Here is a 22271-nt window from a genome sequence, read left to right on the forward strand (position 1 = left end):
CAGCAGAGCGAGTAATTTCCACCTTCTGCTGTGTTTTTCTAGATTTATCCAGAAAAAGTTACAAAATCAATTCATAAATATTAGAGGAAGCGGTATATGGACGGGAAATACCGCTTCCTCTGATGTAGCGAGAAGAGTTCGGATTACATAAAAGTGAATGGGACAGACCTCCCAGAGAGAGCAGCGCACGGAGGGACTCTGCTGGCTTCAGTGTTTCCGCATGCCTTCCGACAACTAAATGCTAGCCTTCAGCGGGAGATCTCCGCACTTGCATCGCAGCTGGCAAGATTTTTATGAATGACCACCCAGAGGTCTAAAATACCGATGCGGTATTTTCCCTCCACGATTTTTTCCGCCCCAAATGTTTTATGAATAGAGCCCAATGAGCAAAGAGAGGGGAGGGGGGAAAACCAAGAGTCAGGGAGGATATGATGTCAGCATTAGCTTGGCAAGATGGCCACTGCCTAGAATAGGATTTTCTGCTTTTCCTTTGTAAAATTCACAGGAATCATTACGTGGATAGCACAATACATCTGTTAGGTAAGTAGAAGTAGTATTTATCTACTTATATATGTGTTTTTTATTTCTAGGTTAGCATGGGTGTCGCTTGTTCTTTAAAGCAGCCTAGTAGGCGTGGCCTCAGAGGTATTGCACTGTTGCCTGTACCACTAAGCCAGTCTATCACAGAAAGAAGTGGTAAAGACAAGTAGTGGAGTATTCCTGGCTTTTTTCCCCTTTTTGGAATTTACAGTTTAGGTCACAACTAAACTGTATGTACTCAGTCGCAGTGCTATATCGATCAACTTCAATCTATTACTATTTTTTTTTTTTTTTATTTATGTGGTGCCAACATCTTCCATAGAGCTGAACAATGTACAAAAACATACAATGGAGAACATAAGTACATGTGCAGTTCAGCATACTATACAATTAGGACAAATCATTGATACGCGTACATATACACAACCAATATTTAATTTTTTTTCTTGCCCAGAGTTCTTCTTTAAACTGCATCTGTACTGAGAGGGATGCAGGGGCTGGCATATATTTATTTATATATCGCCTTTTTAAAACAACGCTAGTTGCCTGACTGCCCTGCAAACCTTTCTGACTTCAGTAGTACCTGAAGCAAATCTAAAACAAGCATATGGCCAATGTGGTCAAACTTTAGCCAAAGCACCTGACCTGTATACATGTTTTGAGTCTGTGGCTCAATGTAATGGAGGCAGAGGATTGTGCATTGTTAATATAAATAAATATGGTATCGTCCCAATCCCTCTCAGTACAAAGAAGCCCTGAACTTTGCCATTCCACCAATTACTCGGTTGACTGAAGTAGACAATGCAGCTGATAATTTAAAATTAGCAGGCTCATCCTTTTCATATTCTAGCCAAGATTTCCACCCAACCATTTCCTTCGCCCTAAAATAGTGCAACACCTAAGATGGTAGTGCAAGTACCTATGGGAGAACATGTCACCAGTGGCAGGCAGAGAACGGGTAGAAAAACACATACCAACTGGTACATAGCAGTTTTCTTTACAGAAACCACATTTTTCAGGAAGAGGTGAAACACTGCTTTCCGTGCTTACATGCCTTTGTCACAGGTGGTGAGTAATCAAGCTTGTCTGGGGCTGTGAGGAATTGTATCACTGGTGCTTATCAAATGGCTATTTATGAATCAAATGAGTTGTACTGGCTTTACTTTGCCTTTGTAACCCTCTGCCTGAAATGCACTTTAGAAAGAACTGTAAAGATTTTTAAATAGAAAATCTTTTAATAATCATCTAAAAGAAAAATACTATAATCTAACATCACAGGAATTTTAAGTATATAAAGTAAAGCAAAAAGTTGTGGAGAGAAGTGGAGAAGGACAAGGACCTGGGGGAATAAAAAAAAAAAAAAAAAAAAAAAAAAAGGAGGACACAACCAAGAGCCTTATACAATGCACCAAACAATGGGTTTTGTGTTAAAGAGACTCCGTAACAAAAAAAATTGCATCCTGTTTTTTATCATCCTACATGTTCCAAAAGCTATTCTAATGTGTTCTGGCTAACTGCAGCACTTTCTACTATGACAGTCTCTGTAATAAAACAATGTATCTTTCCCCTGTCAGACTTGTACGCCTGTGTCTGGAAGGCTGCCAAGTTCTTCAGTGTTGTGGTTCTGCTATGAACTCACCCTTACAGGCCCCTCTATGCACACTGCCTGTGTGTTATTTAGATAAGAGAGAAGAGAGAAGCTGCTCTAATCAGCTGGATAAATCATCCTCTGAGCTGGCTGGGCTTTCACATACTGAGGAATTACAAACAAGGGCAAAGCTGTTTGCAAGAGGAAAAGAGCAGCCTGAAACTTCAGTGCATGGGGGAAAGAAACACACAAATGATCTCTTGAGATTCAAAAGGAATGCTGTATACAGCCTGCTTATGTATGGATGTATTTTCTATGTGTGAACATACTGTACATCAACCTACTTCCTGTTTTGGTGGCCATTTTGTTTGTTTACAAACAAACTTTTTAAAACTGTTTTTAACCACTTTTAATGCGGTGAGGAGCGGCGAAATTGTGACAGAGGGTAATAGGAGATGTCCCCTAACGCACTGGTATGTTTACTTTTGAGCGATTTTAACAATACAGATTCTCTTTAATATATAAGGTAACTTACAAACTGACTGTCACCAAGACAACCACTGTATATGGAGGTAGGGGAATATTTCCCTGTCCCCACTCAGCTCTTTAGGATATCCTCTGGATTACGGTCAGTCTCCAAATTACAAAAATAAATAAATAAAAATAATAACTGGATAAGAAGACCCAAAAAAAAAACCCTCATTCAGACAACACTTTTCTCTGGTATGCTTTCCTGTGGTCTATTGTCGTCCTGTGGCCTGTAATGTGCTGTTCCTGCTCTTGTTTTCTAGTATTTATGAACAGGGCATATGCAGGAGATGGCACTACCACGGCCTTCCATGGAAATGAATGACACCCCTGCAAGACTAATTGCAAAGGTAAGCACGGTTTTGAAGCTTCAGTGCAAGAAGTTACAAGTTTCTTTTAGGTCTATTTACTTTTGTAGAAACCCAACAATACAGATCATTGCTTTTTGTAGTTCTGACGAGGACCAAGGGTTATCAGAGTTCAGTGAGGTTTTATTGGGTAAAGTCTGAAAATCTGACTTGTTGTAACAGAGAAATCTACAACATTTCTATACCTTTTCATCTGGAATGGTATTAGATGTATCGGAATGATGGATCATGGAAGGAATTCCTCCTAAATTGGACACTGCAGTCTGCAGAAGATTGAAATTTGATCGCTCATTCTCTAGTAATTCTTTATACAAGGATGAGGTGGTGAAACCTGTTAAAAATACAGAACATATCCATAAAAGTGATAATATATGATAAAATAACGCTATAGGCAAAGTCTCCAGGATCTGTAAACCAGCCTCAGAGAAGATCACTTCTCTAGAAAAAGCCAAATAAAATCTTAAAGAGACTCCGTAACAAAAATTACAAAGTTTTTTCTACCATCCTACAAGTCCCTAAACCTGTTCTAATGTGCTCTGGCTTACTGCAGCACTTTCTACTATCACTGTCTCTGTAATAAATCAATGTATCTTTCCCCTGTCAGACTTGTCGCCCTGTGTCTGGAAGGCTGCCAACTCTTCCGTGCTGGTCCGTTTATGCACACCACTTTCCAGGCCACTCTATGCACACTCCAGTGTGTGTGTTATTTACATAAGCCAGCAGCGTCTCTGCTATCAGTGATAGAAGAGAGCTGGATAAAAATCCTCCTCTGTTAGGCTGTGAAAGGAGCTGGGCTGACACATACTGAGGATATACAGACAGGAAGAAAGGATCAGCCTCACAGCCTGTCACTAGTATTCAGTGCATGAGAGCTGCAGGGGACAGAAGGTAAACACAAGTGATCTCTTGAGATACAAAAGGAAGGGTGTATACAGCCTGCTTGTGTATGGATGTATTTTCTATGTGTGGACATGCTGTACATCAACCTACTTCCTGTTTTGGTGGCCATTTTGTTGGTTTATAAACAAACTTTTTAAAACTGTTTTTGACTACTTTTAATGCGGCGGGGAGCGGCAAAATTGTGACAGAGGGGAATAGGAGAAGTCCCCTAGCACACTGGTATGTTTACTTTTGTGCTATTTTAACAATACAGATTTTCTTTAATGATTACGTTTCAAAATCCAGTATTTAACTTCAAAAAGGGAAATACAATTGAGAGCTTCCAAATTAGTCTATCGTTAGTTGTCTAGTGGGAGTTAAAATAAATACATTTATTCCACAGAATTGGTATTCATATATCACTGCGCTCTCCGAACTTCCAGAGTCTATTCACTTCTATTGGGAGTCTTTTATGGACCCTTAGGTCCTGTTTGCACTAGGTGCAAATTTTGTGCGTTTTTCTTCAGCACGCAATTTTGCAAAGCAGAGAATTGCTATGGGCCTGTTCCCAATAGATGCGAAGCTTAAACCCAAGGAAAAAAAAAAAAAAAAGATCCCAGGGGTTACTATTTTACTGATAGAAAAGATGTTGCAATGCTATCAATTACATTAGTTCCTGTGAGACCATCTGCACAGTTTCCTACATACAAAACACACAAGGTATGCAATAACTGGTGTAGATAAAAAAAAAAAATGCACACAAAGACAGACAAGTGAGTTTCCTACAGTGGCTTGTGCAGTATATGGGTTTTCACCAAAACAAAGCTTGGCCCAAAACAATGCAAGTGCAACCTTAACAAATGTATTTTTCAATTATGTAACTATTGATAAAGTGCACAACAGTAGCTTTCCACAAATTGTACCTTAGAGGTGCCTGCTTCAGCTAACTGGATTGGATAATTTTATGTTTTGAATAGTGCGGAAAGGGCTCAGTGAACTTTGGGGTGTTTGTTGCACTCTGCAACCCAATTAGACAGTTAATTCTTAATTATTTTTCTCAGTATGCCTATAAAAACAATGATTTTAAATCCAGTCCAATTGAACTTTAATTAGATAAAACCAGCGCTCAACAACAGATAGATGTAGTGGGGATATAAAAATGAGATATTTTTAAAAAGGAACTTTGTCTATATCTAAATGAATAAAGTAGCTTATTTTTACAATGCTAATAACAAAATTGTACCAAAGAGTATCAGGCAATCAAAAACTGAACATGTGTCGCAGACATCCACAAAAGGCCCACTCACAATACAAAACTTAGCTTCTACTTCAAATCCTAAATACACATGCATGGGCCACAATACTACATTAAATAGTGATGCCTGTTAATGGTTATCACAAACCATGACAGACTGTCACTGTGCATCTCCCAATGAATATTTAAAATGAATGATTTTTTGAAAATTGAAAGTTGGGTTAGAAACATCTGAAATCAGGTTGTAAACCAGTCAAAGGTTTTCTTTAAAGTGGAAACAGAAAAACTACCTTGTTCACACATTCCATGCCAGGCATCCAGGGAGTTCTCAGAATCAGAGGAAGAATTCAGACCGACTGTCCCAGTTTCATTGCACTCCATGGTCTGGGTAGGCCGTTGATTAATAGCATGTAACGATAGATAGCTGGGATGATAATGGTGAATCAGATAACAGAAAACTCTCCCATCAGAAAAAGGCACTGTGAAATTCTCAACCTAGACGCACAAAATATACAAATTATCAAAAGTTTGTGAGGATCAAAAACTTGTTTTATTATTAAAATTGGTAGTGATGGGGCTTTGAGACTGTACGTAGCTTCTAACTTTTACCTTTGTGTTGTAAAAGGCACAGACTGCATTAACCCATTCCATAAGCAATAGCACTTGTTGGCTGTAATTTTCAGGTGAGAATGGGTCACTGTCCCGCTTCCTGGTGATTGCTGGAAATGACAAGGCACGTAGGGCAGCCAGCTTTTTCTGAGTGCTGTAACTCTTTTTCAGGAACTTTATCTCCTCCTTCAAACTGTCAATGTTCAGCAACACTTCCACCTAAGGATAATGAGAAAGAGGAATAGGCAAATCAAAATCAGAGTCAAAAGTATAGTTCATATTGTTCTAAAGTAAACTTGTCAGATTTGTAATCATCCATGCAGAAATTTCTGTTGAGCTAATCATACAGTGCACAAGAACAATGCTCTTGGCCAGTGCTCAGGCAAGACAAGCCAGGGCCCATATGCAATTCACTTTTTCTCCTGAGTTTTCTCCTAGGTGATAATTTTTCATCTGCGATTTATAATAACTTTTTAGCACTTTGCAATGGAAAAAGTGCCAAAAAGTACTTGAAAAAGCACCATCAATATTATTTTGAGAATTTGTTTGCTTGCTGGTGGTTTAAAAAGCATTTTATTGACAAGTTTGAAAATTTCACGTAGGAGAAAACTCAGGAGAAAAAGTGAATTGCATATGGCCCAGGTCTCTCTGCAACAAATCAGGGCTACCGTACACACATCAGATTATCTGCAGAGGTGGTCTGACCGGTCCCTTTGACCGAAAACCATCTTGCATGGGTACGAAGTCTAGACTGCAAATGTTGAATGGCAATAGTTTTTTTTTTTCTTTTTTGGGGGGGGATTAGAGCTTTAAACATGTTATGCTTAATACCCAATTACGCAGTTTCTGGCAGCACTCAGACATGGTGTCAGCATGTAGGACATCTCATAGATTATATTCTGCTACATACATATAAATGCAAGTTCTATACCTGGAAAGTAAAAACAATAGTCCACAGCAATGCCAGTGTGCGTTCCCTGTGCCTATCCACTATGTCTTTGGATGTGACGGGGATGCCTGCAATACAATATAAAAAGGACATTTCACAAATGAAATGTAAATGAAAAGATACGGACTATACAGTGCAAACACCTTTATAAATTTGAACAAAGAAGAGGTTTAACACTATAGCGAATGCATAAACACATTTCAAAAAGCAATGGCGTTTCTTTGATTCCAATGGTTATAGATATTTACCCCGTTCATTTTTAATTTGAACTCCTCTCTCTGTCAAAACCTGCATTGCCACCTCCACATTGTGCATTTTCTGCAGACGACTTATGGCTGGAACTCTCAGCTTTTTAGACAGGCTCCAGTTCTGTGTCAGGAGCTCCATTGTTCTCCTGTTCACAAAAATCAAAATCAAGAATAAAATGGGTTAGAGTTTTAACAATGGAAATTTACGTTTACTTATTCAATTAACTTTGACAGTATGATTACTAGCGGATACATTTCTTTACCATTCCAAAAAAATTGAACCGCTTAGGGAATTTAAACATTTAGGACAAGGTTTGCCCCACTGAAACAGTTTTTAAAATAAACAGCAATTTATCTCTTTTATAAAACTTGCTTGCTTTGACAAAACAGAATTTTGCCTTCTTAAAACAGAAGGTATTTGTGATTATTCAGGTTATAGTGAGCTCTGTGGCGTCCCACAGTGCATCACTGATGAATATGCAAATCATCTCTGTTGTCCCTGGCTCTGTTATATTAACAAGCTGACACTTTGCATTCTAGTGGTTCTGGAGGTGTGGCTTTTCATCTCATTAGTTCTCTCTTCACACAATGCTGATGTATTTTAGTTAGAAAATTTGGTTACTTACACCAAACGAACCCCACACTGTAAATCCACAGCAAGGTTTGTAACGGCAAAGTCAAATTCATCAAGAGGCGTCTGGACATGACTGACCGGTAAGCCCAGATAGCCAAGGTGACGTGACAGATCTCCTTCTCCGGACAGAAAATCCCGGGAAAATGCCAGCAGCAGGTCTTTGCTTGTCTGGGAGACACAAGATGTAAGAAAGCTGTGAACAACCTGAAAGTCCACTGCTACCTTCTTTTAAACGGTTTTTAATACATTTTATTCTTGTAGGCGCCTTTGTTCCTCTGATGTATCAAAATAAAATGTCAGCTAATGGTATGCTTTCTAACATTTAACAAAGTAAAGTACATGTAGTTATAAAAAAAAAAAAAAAGACACAAAAACAAAAATACAAGAACCACCACACACACAAAACTAAAGAACATGGGGCATACCTTAAATTCAGCATCTTTACAAAATAGGCAGGGATCATGGTCTATAAGCCTTGACTGTTTAGCATAATCAACAAAGAAAACCAATAGCAGCAGTTTTTTCAGTGTAAACTTAGACAATGCCTCTTCATGTCCTGGAAAAAGAAAAAAAAACATAATAGAAGAAAAAAGTATTAAAGTGTATAAGAATTATGAAGTTGCATAAGATTTAATATTAAAGATAAAAGCACTGACACGAGCTAGAGACTCAGCTGTTGTGACATTATAGAAAGACTTGCAAGTACCAGCGCTACCATTAAGGCAAGGGGGCATCGTCAGATAGTTGAAGATTCAATTTATCCGGCCCAGCTGCCGGGTACTGCGGCCATTGGGGGAAGCAATGGCAGGCAGGGGAAGGAGGTAGGGGCCCCCCGAATACCTCCCCAGCCTGCCTGTATGCAGAGCTATGCGAGCGGAAACGTCAGTAACTCACGTGACAGCGCTGTTGGGAACTTCTGCAAGTCTTCTCACACAGATCTGTGTTTGCTCTCTGGTGCCCGCTTGTGGCACTTCTCATTACTGCACCACTAGAGGAATCAGTGAGTAGATACGGAACTGTCTGATGGGAAGAAAAGTTGCTGAAGTTCCAGGCGGCGCTGACGGGTGAGTTTTAACTTGTTTCCGCTTGCATAGCTCTGCATAATGGGGGGGGGGGGGGAGGGGTTACAGCTGCCACATTAGATATTTGGAGGGGGAAAACTACCAAATGCTGGGGGAACACCTGGCTATCTGTACTGGGGGGAGGCTACCTAATCCTTGGAGGCACACATCTAGCTATCTATACTGAGGGGAGGAGTCATCTAATCCTGGGGAACATATCTGACTATAATGGGGGGAAAGGGAAACCTATTCCTTGGGAGGACATCTAACTATCTATACTGTGGAAGCTACCTAATCCTGGGGGACACATCAATACGGGGGGGGGGGGGGGGGGGAAGACTACCTATGGCAGCGTTGTGATGGAAGGGGGGGGGTGGAGGTCAGGAGGGCCCCCCCAAGTTACTTTTGCCCCAGGGTCCCACTGGAGCTAGAACCGGCTCTAAGACTTGCAGAGAGGTAATTAGGAATAACGCGAAGGGTAGAAACACACTGGGCATAATTGCATATGCGTTTTCCATAGCACAAAGTGGAAACCGCAAATGCAATCCTGTCTAGTGTGTTCCTACCCTAAAATGCACCAATGTACTATACTGCTGGTACTGGAAATGAAATAGCTAAACTTGTAAAAACCTATTGAAGGATAACTACAGGACAACTCTAGCCCCAGCCACAAATTAAGTGCTTTTACTTTCAAATAATGCAAAGCTTCTAAAGTGTTAATATTGGGAAAGATTCTTAAAGTACTGCTGACCTGGTAGGGATGTACTTTTCAATAATTTTATTACTGGTGGGGTGTGACTTTCCCAGCACATGGCACCATCCTTCCCCCTCCAGCGCCCCCCTGTGGCCCGTTCTAACAACATTATCGGGGAGGAAGTGACAGTTCTTCCTCCCGCTGTGCGCACATAACTCTGCCCCCTCCACCTGCCGCTTTAATTCAATATGTGTTACACTGCGCACGGCGTGCAGAGGAGCTGCGCTGTGTGTGGGCTCATGTTAATTGAGGTCGGAAGAATATCCAATCTCAATTATCACAAGTCCACACACAGCGCAGCTCCTCTGCGCGCCACGCGCAGTGTAACACCTAAGGATCTAAAGCAGCAGGTGGAGGGGGTGGAGTTATGTGCGCACAGCGGGGTGGAAGAACTGTCACTTCCTCCCCGATAATATCCGACGTTCTGCCTCAGTCGAAGACTGACTGAGCAGAACAGGGGGGACGAGGGGGCACAGGAGGGGGGAGGCTAGTGCTGTGTGCTAGTCGCAGCACCAGCAATAAAATATTAAAAGTTTAAGGGTAGGGGAAAAGAGGAAAGCAGTACTTTAAGAGTCAAAAACTAACATTTATTATGTATATAAAATATTAGAATGATCTTCTCTTAACCTGTTGCTGTTACAGGACAGATTCTACCAGGGCTGTGGAGTCGGTCCAAAAATCCACCGACTCCCGACTCCGACTCCTAATTTGCATATTACAATTTTGTTGATTAACAGTATGTAACGTGAAAATCGTCTCTTAACTGCCAACGCTTAGGAATTTTACAAGACAACTGCAGTGAGAAGGATATGTAGACTGCTATATTTATTCCCTTTAGGCTAAAACTAGTCCTTGGTAAGAGTACTTGTAAAAGGTACAGACCGGAACAAAGAACATCTATCAGGCCCTAGGCAATGTAACTGTGGGTACATGTAAGAATGATGTGCAGGTACTCTGCAGGGGAATGAGGAGATTCTTCCTCTATTACACATTCTTCATGCACAATCTAAACAAGGTTTATGGGTGATAGACAACACCTATGTGTTCAATGTGCACAACATTCTCAGTGGATTCCCTGCAGCTCTGTGGGGAGAGCATATGTATAGTACTACTGTGTAACAAAGTAAACCTGAGACAGATGAAATTAAAGTTTTATACATACCTGGGGCTTCCTCCAGCCCCCTTCAGGCTAATCAGTCCATCGCTGTGCTCCTCCGCCACCTGGATCTTCTGCTATGAGTCCAGGTACTTGAGCCAGTCTGGTGTAGTGCGCATGCACACACTTCGCCGCCGGGAGCATACTACACCTGCACAGCACTATTGTGCAGGTGCAGAACGCTCCTGGCTGTGGAAGTGGCACGTAGCCAGACTGCTCTGACTGGCTGAATTACCGGAACTCGTAGCAGAAGATCCAGGTGGCGGAGGAGGACAGCGAGGGACCAAATGCAATGAAGGGGGCTGGAGGAAGCCCCAGGTATGTATAAAGCTTTTCTTTTAATTCGCCTCAGGTACCCTTTAATTCATAGACACCAAACCAAATTTTAACAACATATCAATTTATTTGATTTCATGAGCAAAGAGAGTGCATACACTTGCATAAACCAGCATCAATGCAGAATTATTTCCATCTCATTGACCATCTCTATTAGTGACACGGCTACACATTAGGCTTTATACTTACAGCATAGATGTTTTCGTATATATAAGAGATTCCTGTGTACACATCATATATACAGTCACAATCAGATGTGTATATCTGACTTTAAAAATATGGGGACTGCTTTATTGAAGCAGCACAAGTAACTCATTATGATTGGTTTATTTCATTTTTGTGGACTGAACACAGCTATCACTGTATATAGACATTATTTTTAATGACTATTATCTGAGAAATAGAACATTTTATTATTTTCTATTTTAAATTACAGTTACAAATTAATTAGTAATCGGAGCATTTGTTTCCCCGACTCCAGGCACCCAAAATTGCTCCGACTCCGACTCCACAGCCCTGGATTCTACATCCTAATTAGTGCTGCTGTGTGTTCCAGGATGTAGAATCTACGTCCTGCATTAAAAACTGCCGTCTGCCGTGCGTGCACATGACCGGCAAGTGAATGATTGTTGCTAGCTAATAGCAACATTCAATAAAGTTGGGGGGGGGGGGGGTAAAATGTTTTTAAAGTGACATGGTCCCAATAAATAAAGTGTTTGTTTTTTGTAAATCCCCATTTAATTTCCAACCCCAGCCTAGCCTATTAATCCCTGCAATACTTATACCTGTTTATAAACGTTTAATGACTGCAGCCTGTAGCTATCGGATGCGAGTGCTAGAGCAAAGGTTTTAAGCCCCAATGCTCTACAGATGTAACTCTCTGCCTAGCGATGCATCTGTACAGCTCTATGGCCCGTGAACTGTCACCCTAGCAAAAGCATTTGATCGCCACAGATGCACAGGCTGGTGATAACGGTCCGTTACATGCTCAGAAGTAAAATATGGCATACGGGGTATCGTTTTGATTGGGAAGGGCCAAGTATTTTCTGCAAGAACGCCTACATTTTCCCCATAAAATGACTATAAAATAGATTTGGGAGAAAAATATTACTTAAAGAAAGCCTAGATTGTACTGAAAAAAAAAAATGTATATCAGGAACCTTAAGGGTTAAAAACCGTGGAATGCGATTAAACAGGCATAGCTTTCTCACCCGCAATAGTGTCCTGCGCTAATAGCGCAAGACACTATTGCAAAGAAAGATACGCGGGGGCCGGGGCGTGCAGGCGCAGTTGCTGAAACGGCGGAACCTAAAGTAGCTGGCGGCAACAGAACAGTGGATCGTGGAGGACTGGTGCAGGACAGGAATGCTGCACGGGGCTGGCAGAAGTCCCAGGTAAGTGAAACTGTTTCGAATCATTTTAGTCATTTCAGTTCCGCTTTTAGTAGTTAGATTTTTTTTCCCGAGAGAAGAGGAGGACTGTGCAAAATATATCAAGTTGAAGAACAGAGCTTTTGATTAAAATTCTTAAATATGAAAAAAGGTCATCAATAACTTAAGGACAACACTCACCCTCACGATATAAGTGTGGCACCGACGGATGTCTATATTCTGCTGCAATATCTGGGTTCCAGAGCAGACGATTCAAGATGAACACAGCAAGGCCCGTTATATCACTATTGCTCTCCAAAGAAATAAGCTCGCCAAAAATTGTCTGTCAGTCACAAATTACTCCAGTTATTACAGATTCGTGTTTAGAAAGCAGCAATGTTTAGAATACTAATTAAAAATAATAAAATACTACTACATTTTAAAACTCGCCATCAAGGTAAACTGATATTGAGACGATAACGAAACTAAAACACAGAGGGCCTACTTTACCAGTGTTTTCCGGGGCTGGAGAACACAAGCTACACACCAAACCTGATTTGTATTTTTACAAAAGGCCTACTAAGTAGCAAAAGTTTACAAACCCTGAACTGGACCAATAGCACATCATAGCAGTCATACATGAAGTGATACATTTTTGTCAAAAATAAAAAATCCTGATCGTCTGGTTTATTACAAAATACATTTTTGACAGAGACTGAATGTGGCATGGCTGTTAATTCATTAAATGATTAGCACATAAGAAGGCTGGAAGCCATTGCCATGTAAGAGACAAAATCTAATAACATCTGGGAGCAAGTTAGATCATGGAAGCTGTTACTGGAGTTACAGTGAAAGCGGAACTGTAGATATGTATCAAACACACTTTCACTAACCTTGGGCTTCTGCAAGGCCCCAGCAGCCGTCCTGTCCCGCGACGGTCCTCCATGAGCCTCCGTTCTCCTGCCGCCACTGTTCCTCGACTTGTAGGTTGAAGCCAGCGCAGCCCTGCCAAGTGTATCTTTTATTCGCGTTCCCCTCTGCAATAGCGCTATTGCAGAGGGGAACGCAAAGAAAGGGTACGCGTGGCCAGAGCCACACAGACGCAGTGGCCCAGCAGCGAAACCAAAAGTAGCTGGTGGCGGGAGAACGGATGCTCGTGGAGGAGCGGCGCGGGACAGGATGGCTGCTGGGGGCTTGCAGAAGCCCCAGGTAAGTTAAACAGTGTGTTTGATACTCATCTACAGTTCCGCTTTAAAGGGACACTTAAGCTAGAAAAAAAAAAATGAGTTTTACTCACCTGGGGCTTCTACCAGCTCCCTGCAGCAGTCCTGTGCCCTCGCAGCCACTCACTAATCCTCTGGTCCCCCGCTGCCAGCTTGTTTCGTTTTTGCCGACAGGACTGGCTACGCGTAGCTTTCTCCGCATTCCAGACTGTAATTAGCGCTATTGCGGGCCGCAACGCGTACAAAAATACGCGTTGCCGCATATCTATGCGTAGGTAACGCGGCAACGCGTATCTTTGTACGCGTTGTGGTCCACAATAGCGTAATTACAGTCGGGAATGCGGAGAAAGCTACGCGTAGCCAGGCCTGTCGGCAAAAACGAAACAAGCTGGCAGCGGGAGACCAGAGGATTAGTGAGTGGCTGCGAGGGCACAGGACTGCTGCAGGAGGCTGGTAGAAGCCCCAGGTGAGTAAAACTCATTTTTTTTCTGGCTTAAGTGTCCCTTTAAGGCCTGGGACCCACTAGAGCACTTTCATCAGCGATTTATGCTTTCTAGCAATCACTGGCAATTCCAAAAGCGCTTCGCTGCTGAAAGTGATTGACCATGGTCCCACAGGAGCGATTGCCGAAATCGCAATCACCCCGCATGCAGCATTGGGTCCAGCATTCATAAGGGAAATCTGGACCCAAACTCGCTTTCCCTGTAAGAACTCCACGTTTAAGTGGCAAAATCGCAAGTGGGGCCGAGGTCTAAATTTGTCAAGGTTAAAAAATTAAATGGACACAAGAACACTGCTTCATTCCTTTGTATTTAGGTGCCACTCTGCACTCTTACACATTCCAGGTGTTCTATAGTCAGTAGTAGTAGACTCAGAAAATGAGACAGCTTACCAGGCATAAGAACCTGCCCAGAATATGCCGGTAGTACTAGGCAACTCTTACTTCCTGGACTACATACATTATCATGGAGGAACTGTAATGGATACACAGAGTGTTTGTATTGCTATCCACTATAAAAGATGTTGCTATCCACTATGAAGGAACAAATTTGTTCTTTGCCTTCTGAAATGGTCTTTCCAATTCTCTTTCACTAAAGTAGTATTTCCCATTCACACTGTTGCAGCTAAGGTGAGCTCTGACAGTGTAACTGGGTGTGAGACATCAGCATGTGATAGATAGATAGATAGATAGATAGATAGATAGATAGATAGATAGATAGATATCTATCATGGCTTGTCCTATAATACAGTATGCCATTCAGGAAATCAGTATGGAGAAAAAATGGTTAATGGTCATTGGTTAGTAACATGAAGTTCATCTGTCTTATTCAAGGAATCCAGAAAAGGTTTCCCCAATCAGTTCTGCAACTTCACTGATCTCTAGGCTTTAAGAATCTTAGCAAAATGCCCACAGCATGCAGAAAGCAAAAATCTGACTATTTGACAATTAGGAATAAATCATTAAAGAAAACCTGAACTGAAAATTAAAAAAAAGTCAAAATAAACATACACAAGCCATACTTCCCTCCCGTGTAATCTACTCCTCAACCTCTTGCTCCATTCCCGCATCCTGTTTGTCCACTGTGATCAAGGGAATTCTCCGTCCTCCATTTTGAAAATTGCCATTTCCCCATAACAGCTTCCTGGTCAGCACACTGTTAAACTGTAATATCGCCTACTTGAGCCATAGGGAAACATGGACATTACCTGGCACGTCAGTTGTCCCCTCAGGTATAACTGACATCAACTGACATATTTCAGTTCTGACAAAATGTTGTCAGAACTGGAAGGGATCGTTGTCAAAAGAAAATGGTGAGCTTCTGAGAGGAACTGATGGCAAGGTAACTATGTAATGTTTATTTGAATTTACCTCATGTGTTTATTTTAAATAATTTTACTCAGTTCAGGTTCCCTTTAAAGAAAAAGATATTACCTCAAGGCCTACACGAAGCCACAATGGATTATATGAAAGAAGCCAGTTCAAGATTTTCTGACGTTCACCTAGAAAATAAATCCAAAAGTATTACTTAGTCAGTACTATGAGGATAGGCATTTCATTTCCATGAGCAATATATATATCTATAGAATGTGCTAAAGTGGATTCTGGGATTTGAGGTCATCATACACAAACATCACTAATCCTCTTTTTTTTAACTCAATACATTAAGTTTATAGTTTCAAAAGAATAGGTAATAATGACAATAGTACATTCAGGCATTTCAAAGTTGTCAGCAGCGAGAAAAAGAAATCGGTATAGTTTAGCGTGCATTTCAGAAGTACAAACAACAAGTAAGACAGCTAAGCCTTTTACAGTCAAGTCGAGGTAATACATAGAAAAAAATCACATTAGGGAACGAAGAGTTGAGAGAGTGGTTTAAATGTTTATCTAAGGGCTCGTTTCCACTATTGCGTTGCGAAATCGCTGCGGTAAAATTCGCATGCAGATGCGAATTTTGCATGCACGTCCAAGCGAATTTTCGTGCGAATTCGCATGAAAATTCGCATGGATGACGATGTATGCGAATTTAACCATGGCAATGCCGGTGTGCTTTTCCATTGATTTCATGCGAATTTTCATGCGAATTCGCACGAAAATTCGCATACCAAAGCAGCATGCAAATTTCCTATTAAATACATTAGCGGCGATTCGCATGCATTCCACTCGCAGGCGAATTCTGCGGCTCTTTTGTGCGTTTTTTCACCGCTGAAAAAAACGCACCTCAACAACTCTACAGTGGAAACAGGCCCATCCACTTGCATTACATGTGCGAATCTGCATGCGTTAGACGCATGCAGATTCGCGATAGTGGAAACGAGCCCTCAAGGGTAAGCATTCCTTGGCAAAATTTACAACAGTACTGCAGTGTTTTATTTATTCATTTAAAGAGAAACCGTAACTAAGAATTGAACTTCATCCCAATCAGTAGCCGATACCACTTTTACATGAGAAATCTTTTCCTTTTCACAAATGGATCATCATACATTTTAAGCCATGAAAATTAACAGTACTTACCAACATCTTTCCAGAGATGTCTGTCTTTCCTCACTAGGAGACGCCGAGCCTCAATTTCTACTTCCAGTCTCCGAATGGCTTTTACTACAGTCTCTGAGGTAAAGAGACGGCAGGCTGATCTCCTCAACCGGTTTAATCTGCATCGGGCTGTGTATGCTTTAAGGGACACTTCTTCCTTGGTTGGAGCCTTAGGCACACTTACTTTGTGATTATTCTCTTCCCCAAGGATCAAAGCAGCAGCATTAACTAGAAATAATAATAATAATAAAGTTACTTCCTTCTCATTCAGAAAAGCAATACAGAAGTCAGTTTTTCTCAAACTAAAATTAGCTCTGTAAAAATGTCTTCTGTACGATTAAGAGATCTCCATGGAGGAATGAATTAAAGTGGTCTGAAACTTTAAAAAAAAAAAATTCCTACTTTTTATTACTCATACAGTTATCATATTTGCTTTTGTGCACAAGTAATATTGTCTGTTTACAAATTACAAGTTTCCAAAGTGTAGTTTATCTTGCCCTGAAACCTGCCATTGCACTTTATTCTTTTTATAACTGCTTTTTATTATATATGAAAATCTTTTAATGAGCTATTCTGAACACTATGTGTGACTAAAGCAGAGACAGCTTTTCAGAGTGTTTGTTTCCGTTCCAGTGTTGATACATTTGTATTTAACAAGTATGAAAGATACTGTTATCTCCAGTTTGGATGCAGATTTAAAGCTGAATAGCAGGACAAAATGCTTTAAAGAGACTCCGTAACAAAAATTGCATCCTGTTTTTTATCATCCTACAAGTTCCAAAAGCTATTCTAATGTGTTCTGGCTAACTGCAGCACTTTCTACTATGACAGTCTCTGTAATAAATCAATGTATCTTTCCCCTGTCAGACTTGTCGGCCTGTGTCTGGAAGGCTGCCAAGTTCTTCGTGTTGTGGTTCTGCTATGAACTCATCCTTCCTGGCCCCTCTATGCATACTGCCTGTGTGTTATTTAGGATTAGAGCAGCTTCTCTCTTCTCTCTTATCTTTTACAAGCTGGATAAATCGTCCTCTGAGCTGGCTGGGCTTTCACATACTGAGGAATTACAAACAAGGGCAAAGCTGTTTGCAGGAAGAAAAGAGCAGCCTGAAACTTCAGTGCATGGGGGAAAGAAACACACAAATGATCTCTTGAGATTCAAAAGGAATGCTGTATACAGCCTGCTTATGTATGGATGTATTTTCTATGTGTGGACATACTGTACATCAACCTACTTCCTGTTTTGGTGGCCATTTTGTTTGTTTACAAACAAACTTTTTAAAACTGTTTTTAAGCACTTTTAATGAGGCGGGGAGCGGCGAAATTGTGACAGAGGGTAATAGGAGATGTCCCCTAACGCACTGGTATGTTTACTTTCGAGCGATTTTAACAATACAGATTCTCTTTAACCATTTCAGTGATGTTCTGTTAGAAAAAAATGTTCTGGGATAGTAGCTTTAAAGCTGTAAGGAATTTTTTAGAGCAAAGTAGAAATGCTGACTGACTTTCAGACCACTTTAAAGTATGAACTTTTAATGCAGGTGTTTATTGTATTCATAAAGCGCCAACATATTACGCAACGCTGGACATTAGTTTAGGTTACAGACAATATTTAGGGTGATATACAGCAATATGACTATACAGGAATACAAGGAAAAATCAGAACACGCAGCACAGTATGAGTACAAGATAATGCTTAGTCAGTCACTGGATGGGAGTATGGAGATTAGGCAAGTTAGGTTCACAGTAATGGAGGTGCATGATCAGGTAGGACACAAAAGGAGGAGGACCCTGCCCAAAGCCTTACAATCTAGAGGGAGATTGTACTAGTAAAGAGAAAAAGACACAAGGACACCGGGGAGGAGCCAGCGGCCATCTAGTCTTGTAACCTTCCTCCGGGCAGTTACCCCACCCAATATGGCCGCCGCCCCTCCCCACTGCCACATCTAACATGGCAGCTGGCTCCTCCTTACAACCACGGCATGCTGACTCTCCCAGCATGCCATTCTCACCGTACGGACACACACACACACAATGGTCGACACCGCACTCCCCCCGGATGGGACGTCACTTCCCAGCCGAATGTGATGTCACTGAATACGCGTCCCTGCACTCCCCGTTGAGCGCAAGTCCTTTTCCCCACACTAGTGTATTTAATCATACGCGTCCCGCGCACATGCCGCCCACACTCTTTACTGCCCAGCTACAAGGTAAGATACAACTTCCCTATGCGTATACCTTAATTCTTTCACCTATGACACAACAGATAACTACTGTTAGTTAGCCCAAACCTGCAATACCTGGCACTCTCAGTATACCCTCCCTAACAGTGGATAGCACCACAGATCTCAGAATAGCTAAACTGCTCCTAAGCCCCTCCTCAATTTGCTATAGTATATAGTGGTAATTGCATAACAATGAGAGAATCTGCATACATTGCATACAGTACTAGACAATATAATGCTTGAGGTACTATTTACCATTAAAGGGGAACTGAAGAGAGAGGTATATGGAGGCTGTCATGTTTATTTCCTTTTAGACAATACCAGTTGCCTGGCAGCCCTGCTGATCCTCTGCCTCTAATACTATTAGTCATAGCCCCTGAACAAGTATGCAGCAGATCAGGTGTTTCAGTGGTTCAGACTTATAAGTCTGATCTGACAAGACTAGCTGCATGCTTGTTTCTGGTTTTAATCAGATACTACTGCAGAGAAATAGACCAGCAGGGCTGCCAGGCAACTGGTATTGATTAAAAGGAAATAAACAGGACAGCCTCCATATACCTCTCTCTTCAGTTCCCCTTTAAATGTGTACAATATTACTGATGCATATAAGGATAGGGGTCAAAGTGTTTATTTTTAATAGATAGATAATTTTTTTTTTGTGTGTTATTTTTATATACACATGATTTTAATGATATAATTTACCAGATACTGCGAATACATCTACTTTTTATACTGCATAGAATGTAAAATGCCTAAAAATATACATATATATTTATATCTTTTACGAATGATATAATCTTAATAGGAACTAATTGAGGTGAATCCTCTTAGATGTAGCAGGTTATCTAAGGTTTACTATTATAGGATGAATGTGATCTTTTAGTATGAGCACTATTCCTGTTCTTATCTTTTTAATGCGCATTATTTGACCTGAAGAATTGACTTTATGGTCACGAAACACGTTGTCCTAAGTGCAAAATAAATTGATTATCTACCTTTTCTTTGTGTAGGAGTCTTCATATCAGGTAAAACGTACCACCCTTACCTTTAAATATTTGGCTCTGTATTATATGCTTTGAGGCCTATGGGTGCCTCCTACAGTGTTTTATGCTAATCTAGAGGGAGAGGTAGGGACACGAAAGGTAGGGGACCAGAGTTCAGCTGTGGGTTTAAAGCACTTGTGAGGGGTAGTAGGCCAGAGTGAAAAGGTGAGTTTTGAGGGCCTTCTTGAAGATGTTGAAGGAGGGGACTGCCCTAATGGGTGGAGGTAGGGAGTTCCATAGTGTTGCAGCAGCTCTTGAGAAGTCCTGGAGGCGTGCATGGGACTGGGTGATGCAGGGGGCGGTCAGACAAAGTTCACTGGAGGAGCGGAGTGAGCGGCTAGGTGTGTACCTCTGAGTAAGATAGGAAATGTAGGTTGGACAGGTTTTATGGACAGATTTGTAGGTCAGACACAGTATCTTGAATCTGATTCTGGACTGGATAGGAAGCAAGTGGAGGGAGTCAAGGAGGGGAGCTGCCGTGGTGGAGCGATGGGAGGAGTGGATATTTATGGCTGCCGCATTCATGATGGACTGCAGTGGGGCTAATCGGGTCATAGGGAGACCAGACAGAAGGGCATTGCAGTAGTCAAGGCGGGAAATTATGAGGGCATGGATGAGGAGTTTGGTTGTGGCAGAGGTCAGGAAAGGGCAAATCTTACAGATGTTACGAAGGTGGAAGTTGCAGGACTTTGTGAGGTTTTGGATGTGGGGAGTGAAGGAGAGTGCGGAGTCTGGGGTCACACCCAGACAGCAGGCTTGAGAGGTAGGGCGAATGGTAGTGTGGTTAACAGTGACATGCACATCTGGGATGGCCGGGGTGGGAAGATCATAAATTCTATGTTTTATCTAGATTTAGTTTCAGGAACCTAGCGGACATCCAGGAGGAGACCTTTTCCATGGTAGTGGTCAATATGTCAGTGGTGTGGAGGTAGGTCTGGGTGTCATCTGCATAAAGATGATAGTTAAAGCCCATGGAGGAGATAACCTTGCCAATGGAGCATGTGTATAGGGAGAACAGTAGGGGGCTAAGGACCGAGCCTTGGGGGACTCCCACCGAGAGGTGTTACAAGTGATCAGTGCTTTGAGTGCCATACCATAACTAAACTAATATTACCATCCACAGCTCCATTCAGTTACACACAGTAGGGGATTGCTTGCTGCAACCATTGCTTCTTCACAGGAAAAGTAGCCATATGTGGCCACTGACTTTCATTGCTGCTGCTGCCAGATACTATTTGATAATGGAGATTAGTGGTGGTTGTTTCACAAAGTGGGGAACACAATTTGGTGAACTTTAAAGAGAACCCGAGGTGGGTTCTAAGAATGCTATCAGCACACAGAGGCTGGGTCTGCATATAATGCCCAGCCTCTGTTGCTATACTGCTCCCCCCCAGGCCCCCCCTCTACGCTCTGCTGTGCCCCCATAAATCAAAGCGTGTCGCAGCCGGCTGTTTACCTTTTGCATTGTCATTCTCACCACTCCCCCGGCTCCTCCATAGTGCCGCTCCCTACCTGCATCCCTTCCCTCCAATCAGCGGGGAGGGAAGGGACGCAGACGGGGAGCAGCGCTATGGAGGTGGTGAGGGAGGGGAGAGACTGACAATGCAAAAGGTAAACAGCCGGCTAGCACGGCTGTGTGATTTATTGGGGGCACAGCAGAGTGCAGGCGGAGCCTGGGGGGGGGGGGGGGGGTTGAGCAGTATAGCAACAGAGGCTGGGCATTATATGCAGAGCCAGCCTCTGTGTGCTGATAGCATTCTTAGAACCCACCTCGGGTTCTCTTTAAAGAAAACCTGAATGACATGGTCCATTGTGTCTGGACCTGCCCCAAAATAACTCAGTTCTGGGACCAAGCCTCTCGCTTCCTTAAAAGTTTAAACTGTGGTGACCACCAGAGAGACCCTTTATTGTATCCATTTCATACTTTAGGAGACCAAAACCCCAATTCTTCCACTACCCTTAAAATGCCTGACATCCTACACCTGACCTTGGCCACAGCCAGGAAAACCATCTTCAACGGATGGATATACCCTACAGTATACACAAGATGTCAAAGATGGGATGTTAGACCTCTTTGTCATGGACAAGACTGATGCCCTCATGGATAAGGAAGTTAACCAAAAAAATTAAGTAAATGGAAACTCTTCATCAAGGAGGTCTTCAATAGGGAGGAGATCTACCACCTAATGCATTCTTTCAAATACACATCTTGGTATTGCAATGAACAGCTTCTGGGAACCCTTGGCCCCTTAGAATTACCATCTTAGTCATACCGACCCAAAACAGTGTCTGCTCTCTCCATATGGGACTAGTAGTGGAAGCAATCAGGGAGGGAGAGAGGGATTTTTTGTGTTGATCCCAATCAGAGGAAGGGAAAGGTGGGCAATTGGACAAGGTCTGTTGCACTTTCTCATTGCTAATTCAATCCAACAACTGAAGTGACCTTCAGTCCCACATCAAGTAGGTGCTGTGATCTC

At 41.9% G+C, this 22271-nt stretch overlaps 1 protein-coding gene across 1 annotated transcript in view; it reads right to left on the reverse strand.

Annotated features, from left to right (window-relative positions):
• The window catches only part of ASPM (assembly factor for spindle microtubules), an 88835-nt gene that overhangs the window by 32511 nt on the left and 34053 nt on the right, over nt 1-22271 (reverse strand). The window contains exons 7-16 of the mRNA XM_068240054.1: nt 16512-16757; nt 15432-15499; nt 12477-12618; nt 8024-8154; nt 7591-7766; nt 6965-7110; nt 6699-6784; nt 5768-5986; nt 5449-5653; nt 3210-3355 (exon numbers count right to left, since the gene is read on the reverse strand). Coding sequence (XP_068096155.1) covers nt 3210-3355; nt 5449-5653; nt 5768-5986; nt 6699-6784; nt 6965-7110; nt 7591-7766; nt 8024-8154; nt 12477-12618; nt 15432-15499; nt 16512-16757 — 1565 coding nt within the window. The remainder of the gene's footprint in view (nt 1-3209; nt 3356-5448; nt 5654-5767; nt 5987-6698; nt 6785-6964; nt 7111-7590; nt 7767-8023; nt 8155-12476; nt 12619-15431; nt 15500-16511; nt 16758-22271) is intronic.

This window comes from Hyperolius riggenbachi, chromosome 6 (assembly GCF_040937935.1).
Source record: "Hyperolius riggenbachi isolate aHypRig1 chromosome 6, aHypRig1.pri, whole genome shotgun sequence".
Classification (NCBI taxonomy): Eukaryota; Metazoa; Chordata; class Amphibia; order Anura; family Hyperoliidae; genus Hyperolius; species Hyperolius riggenbachi.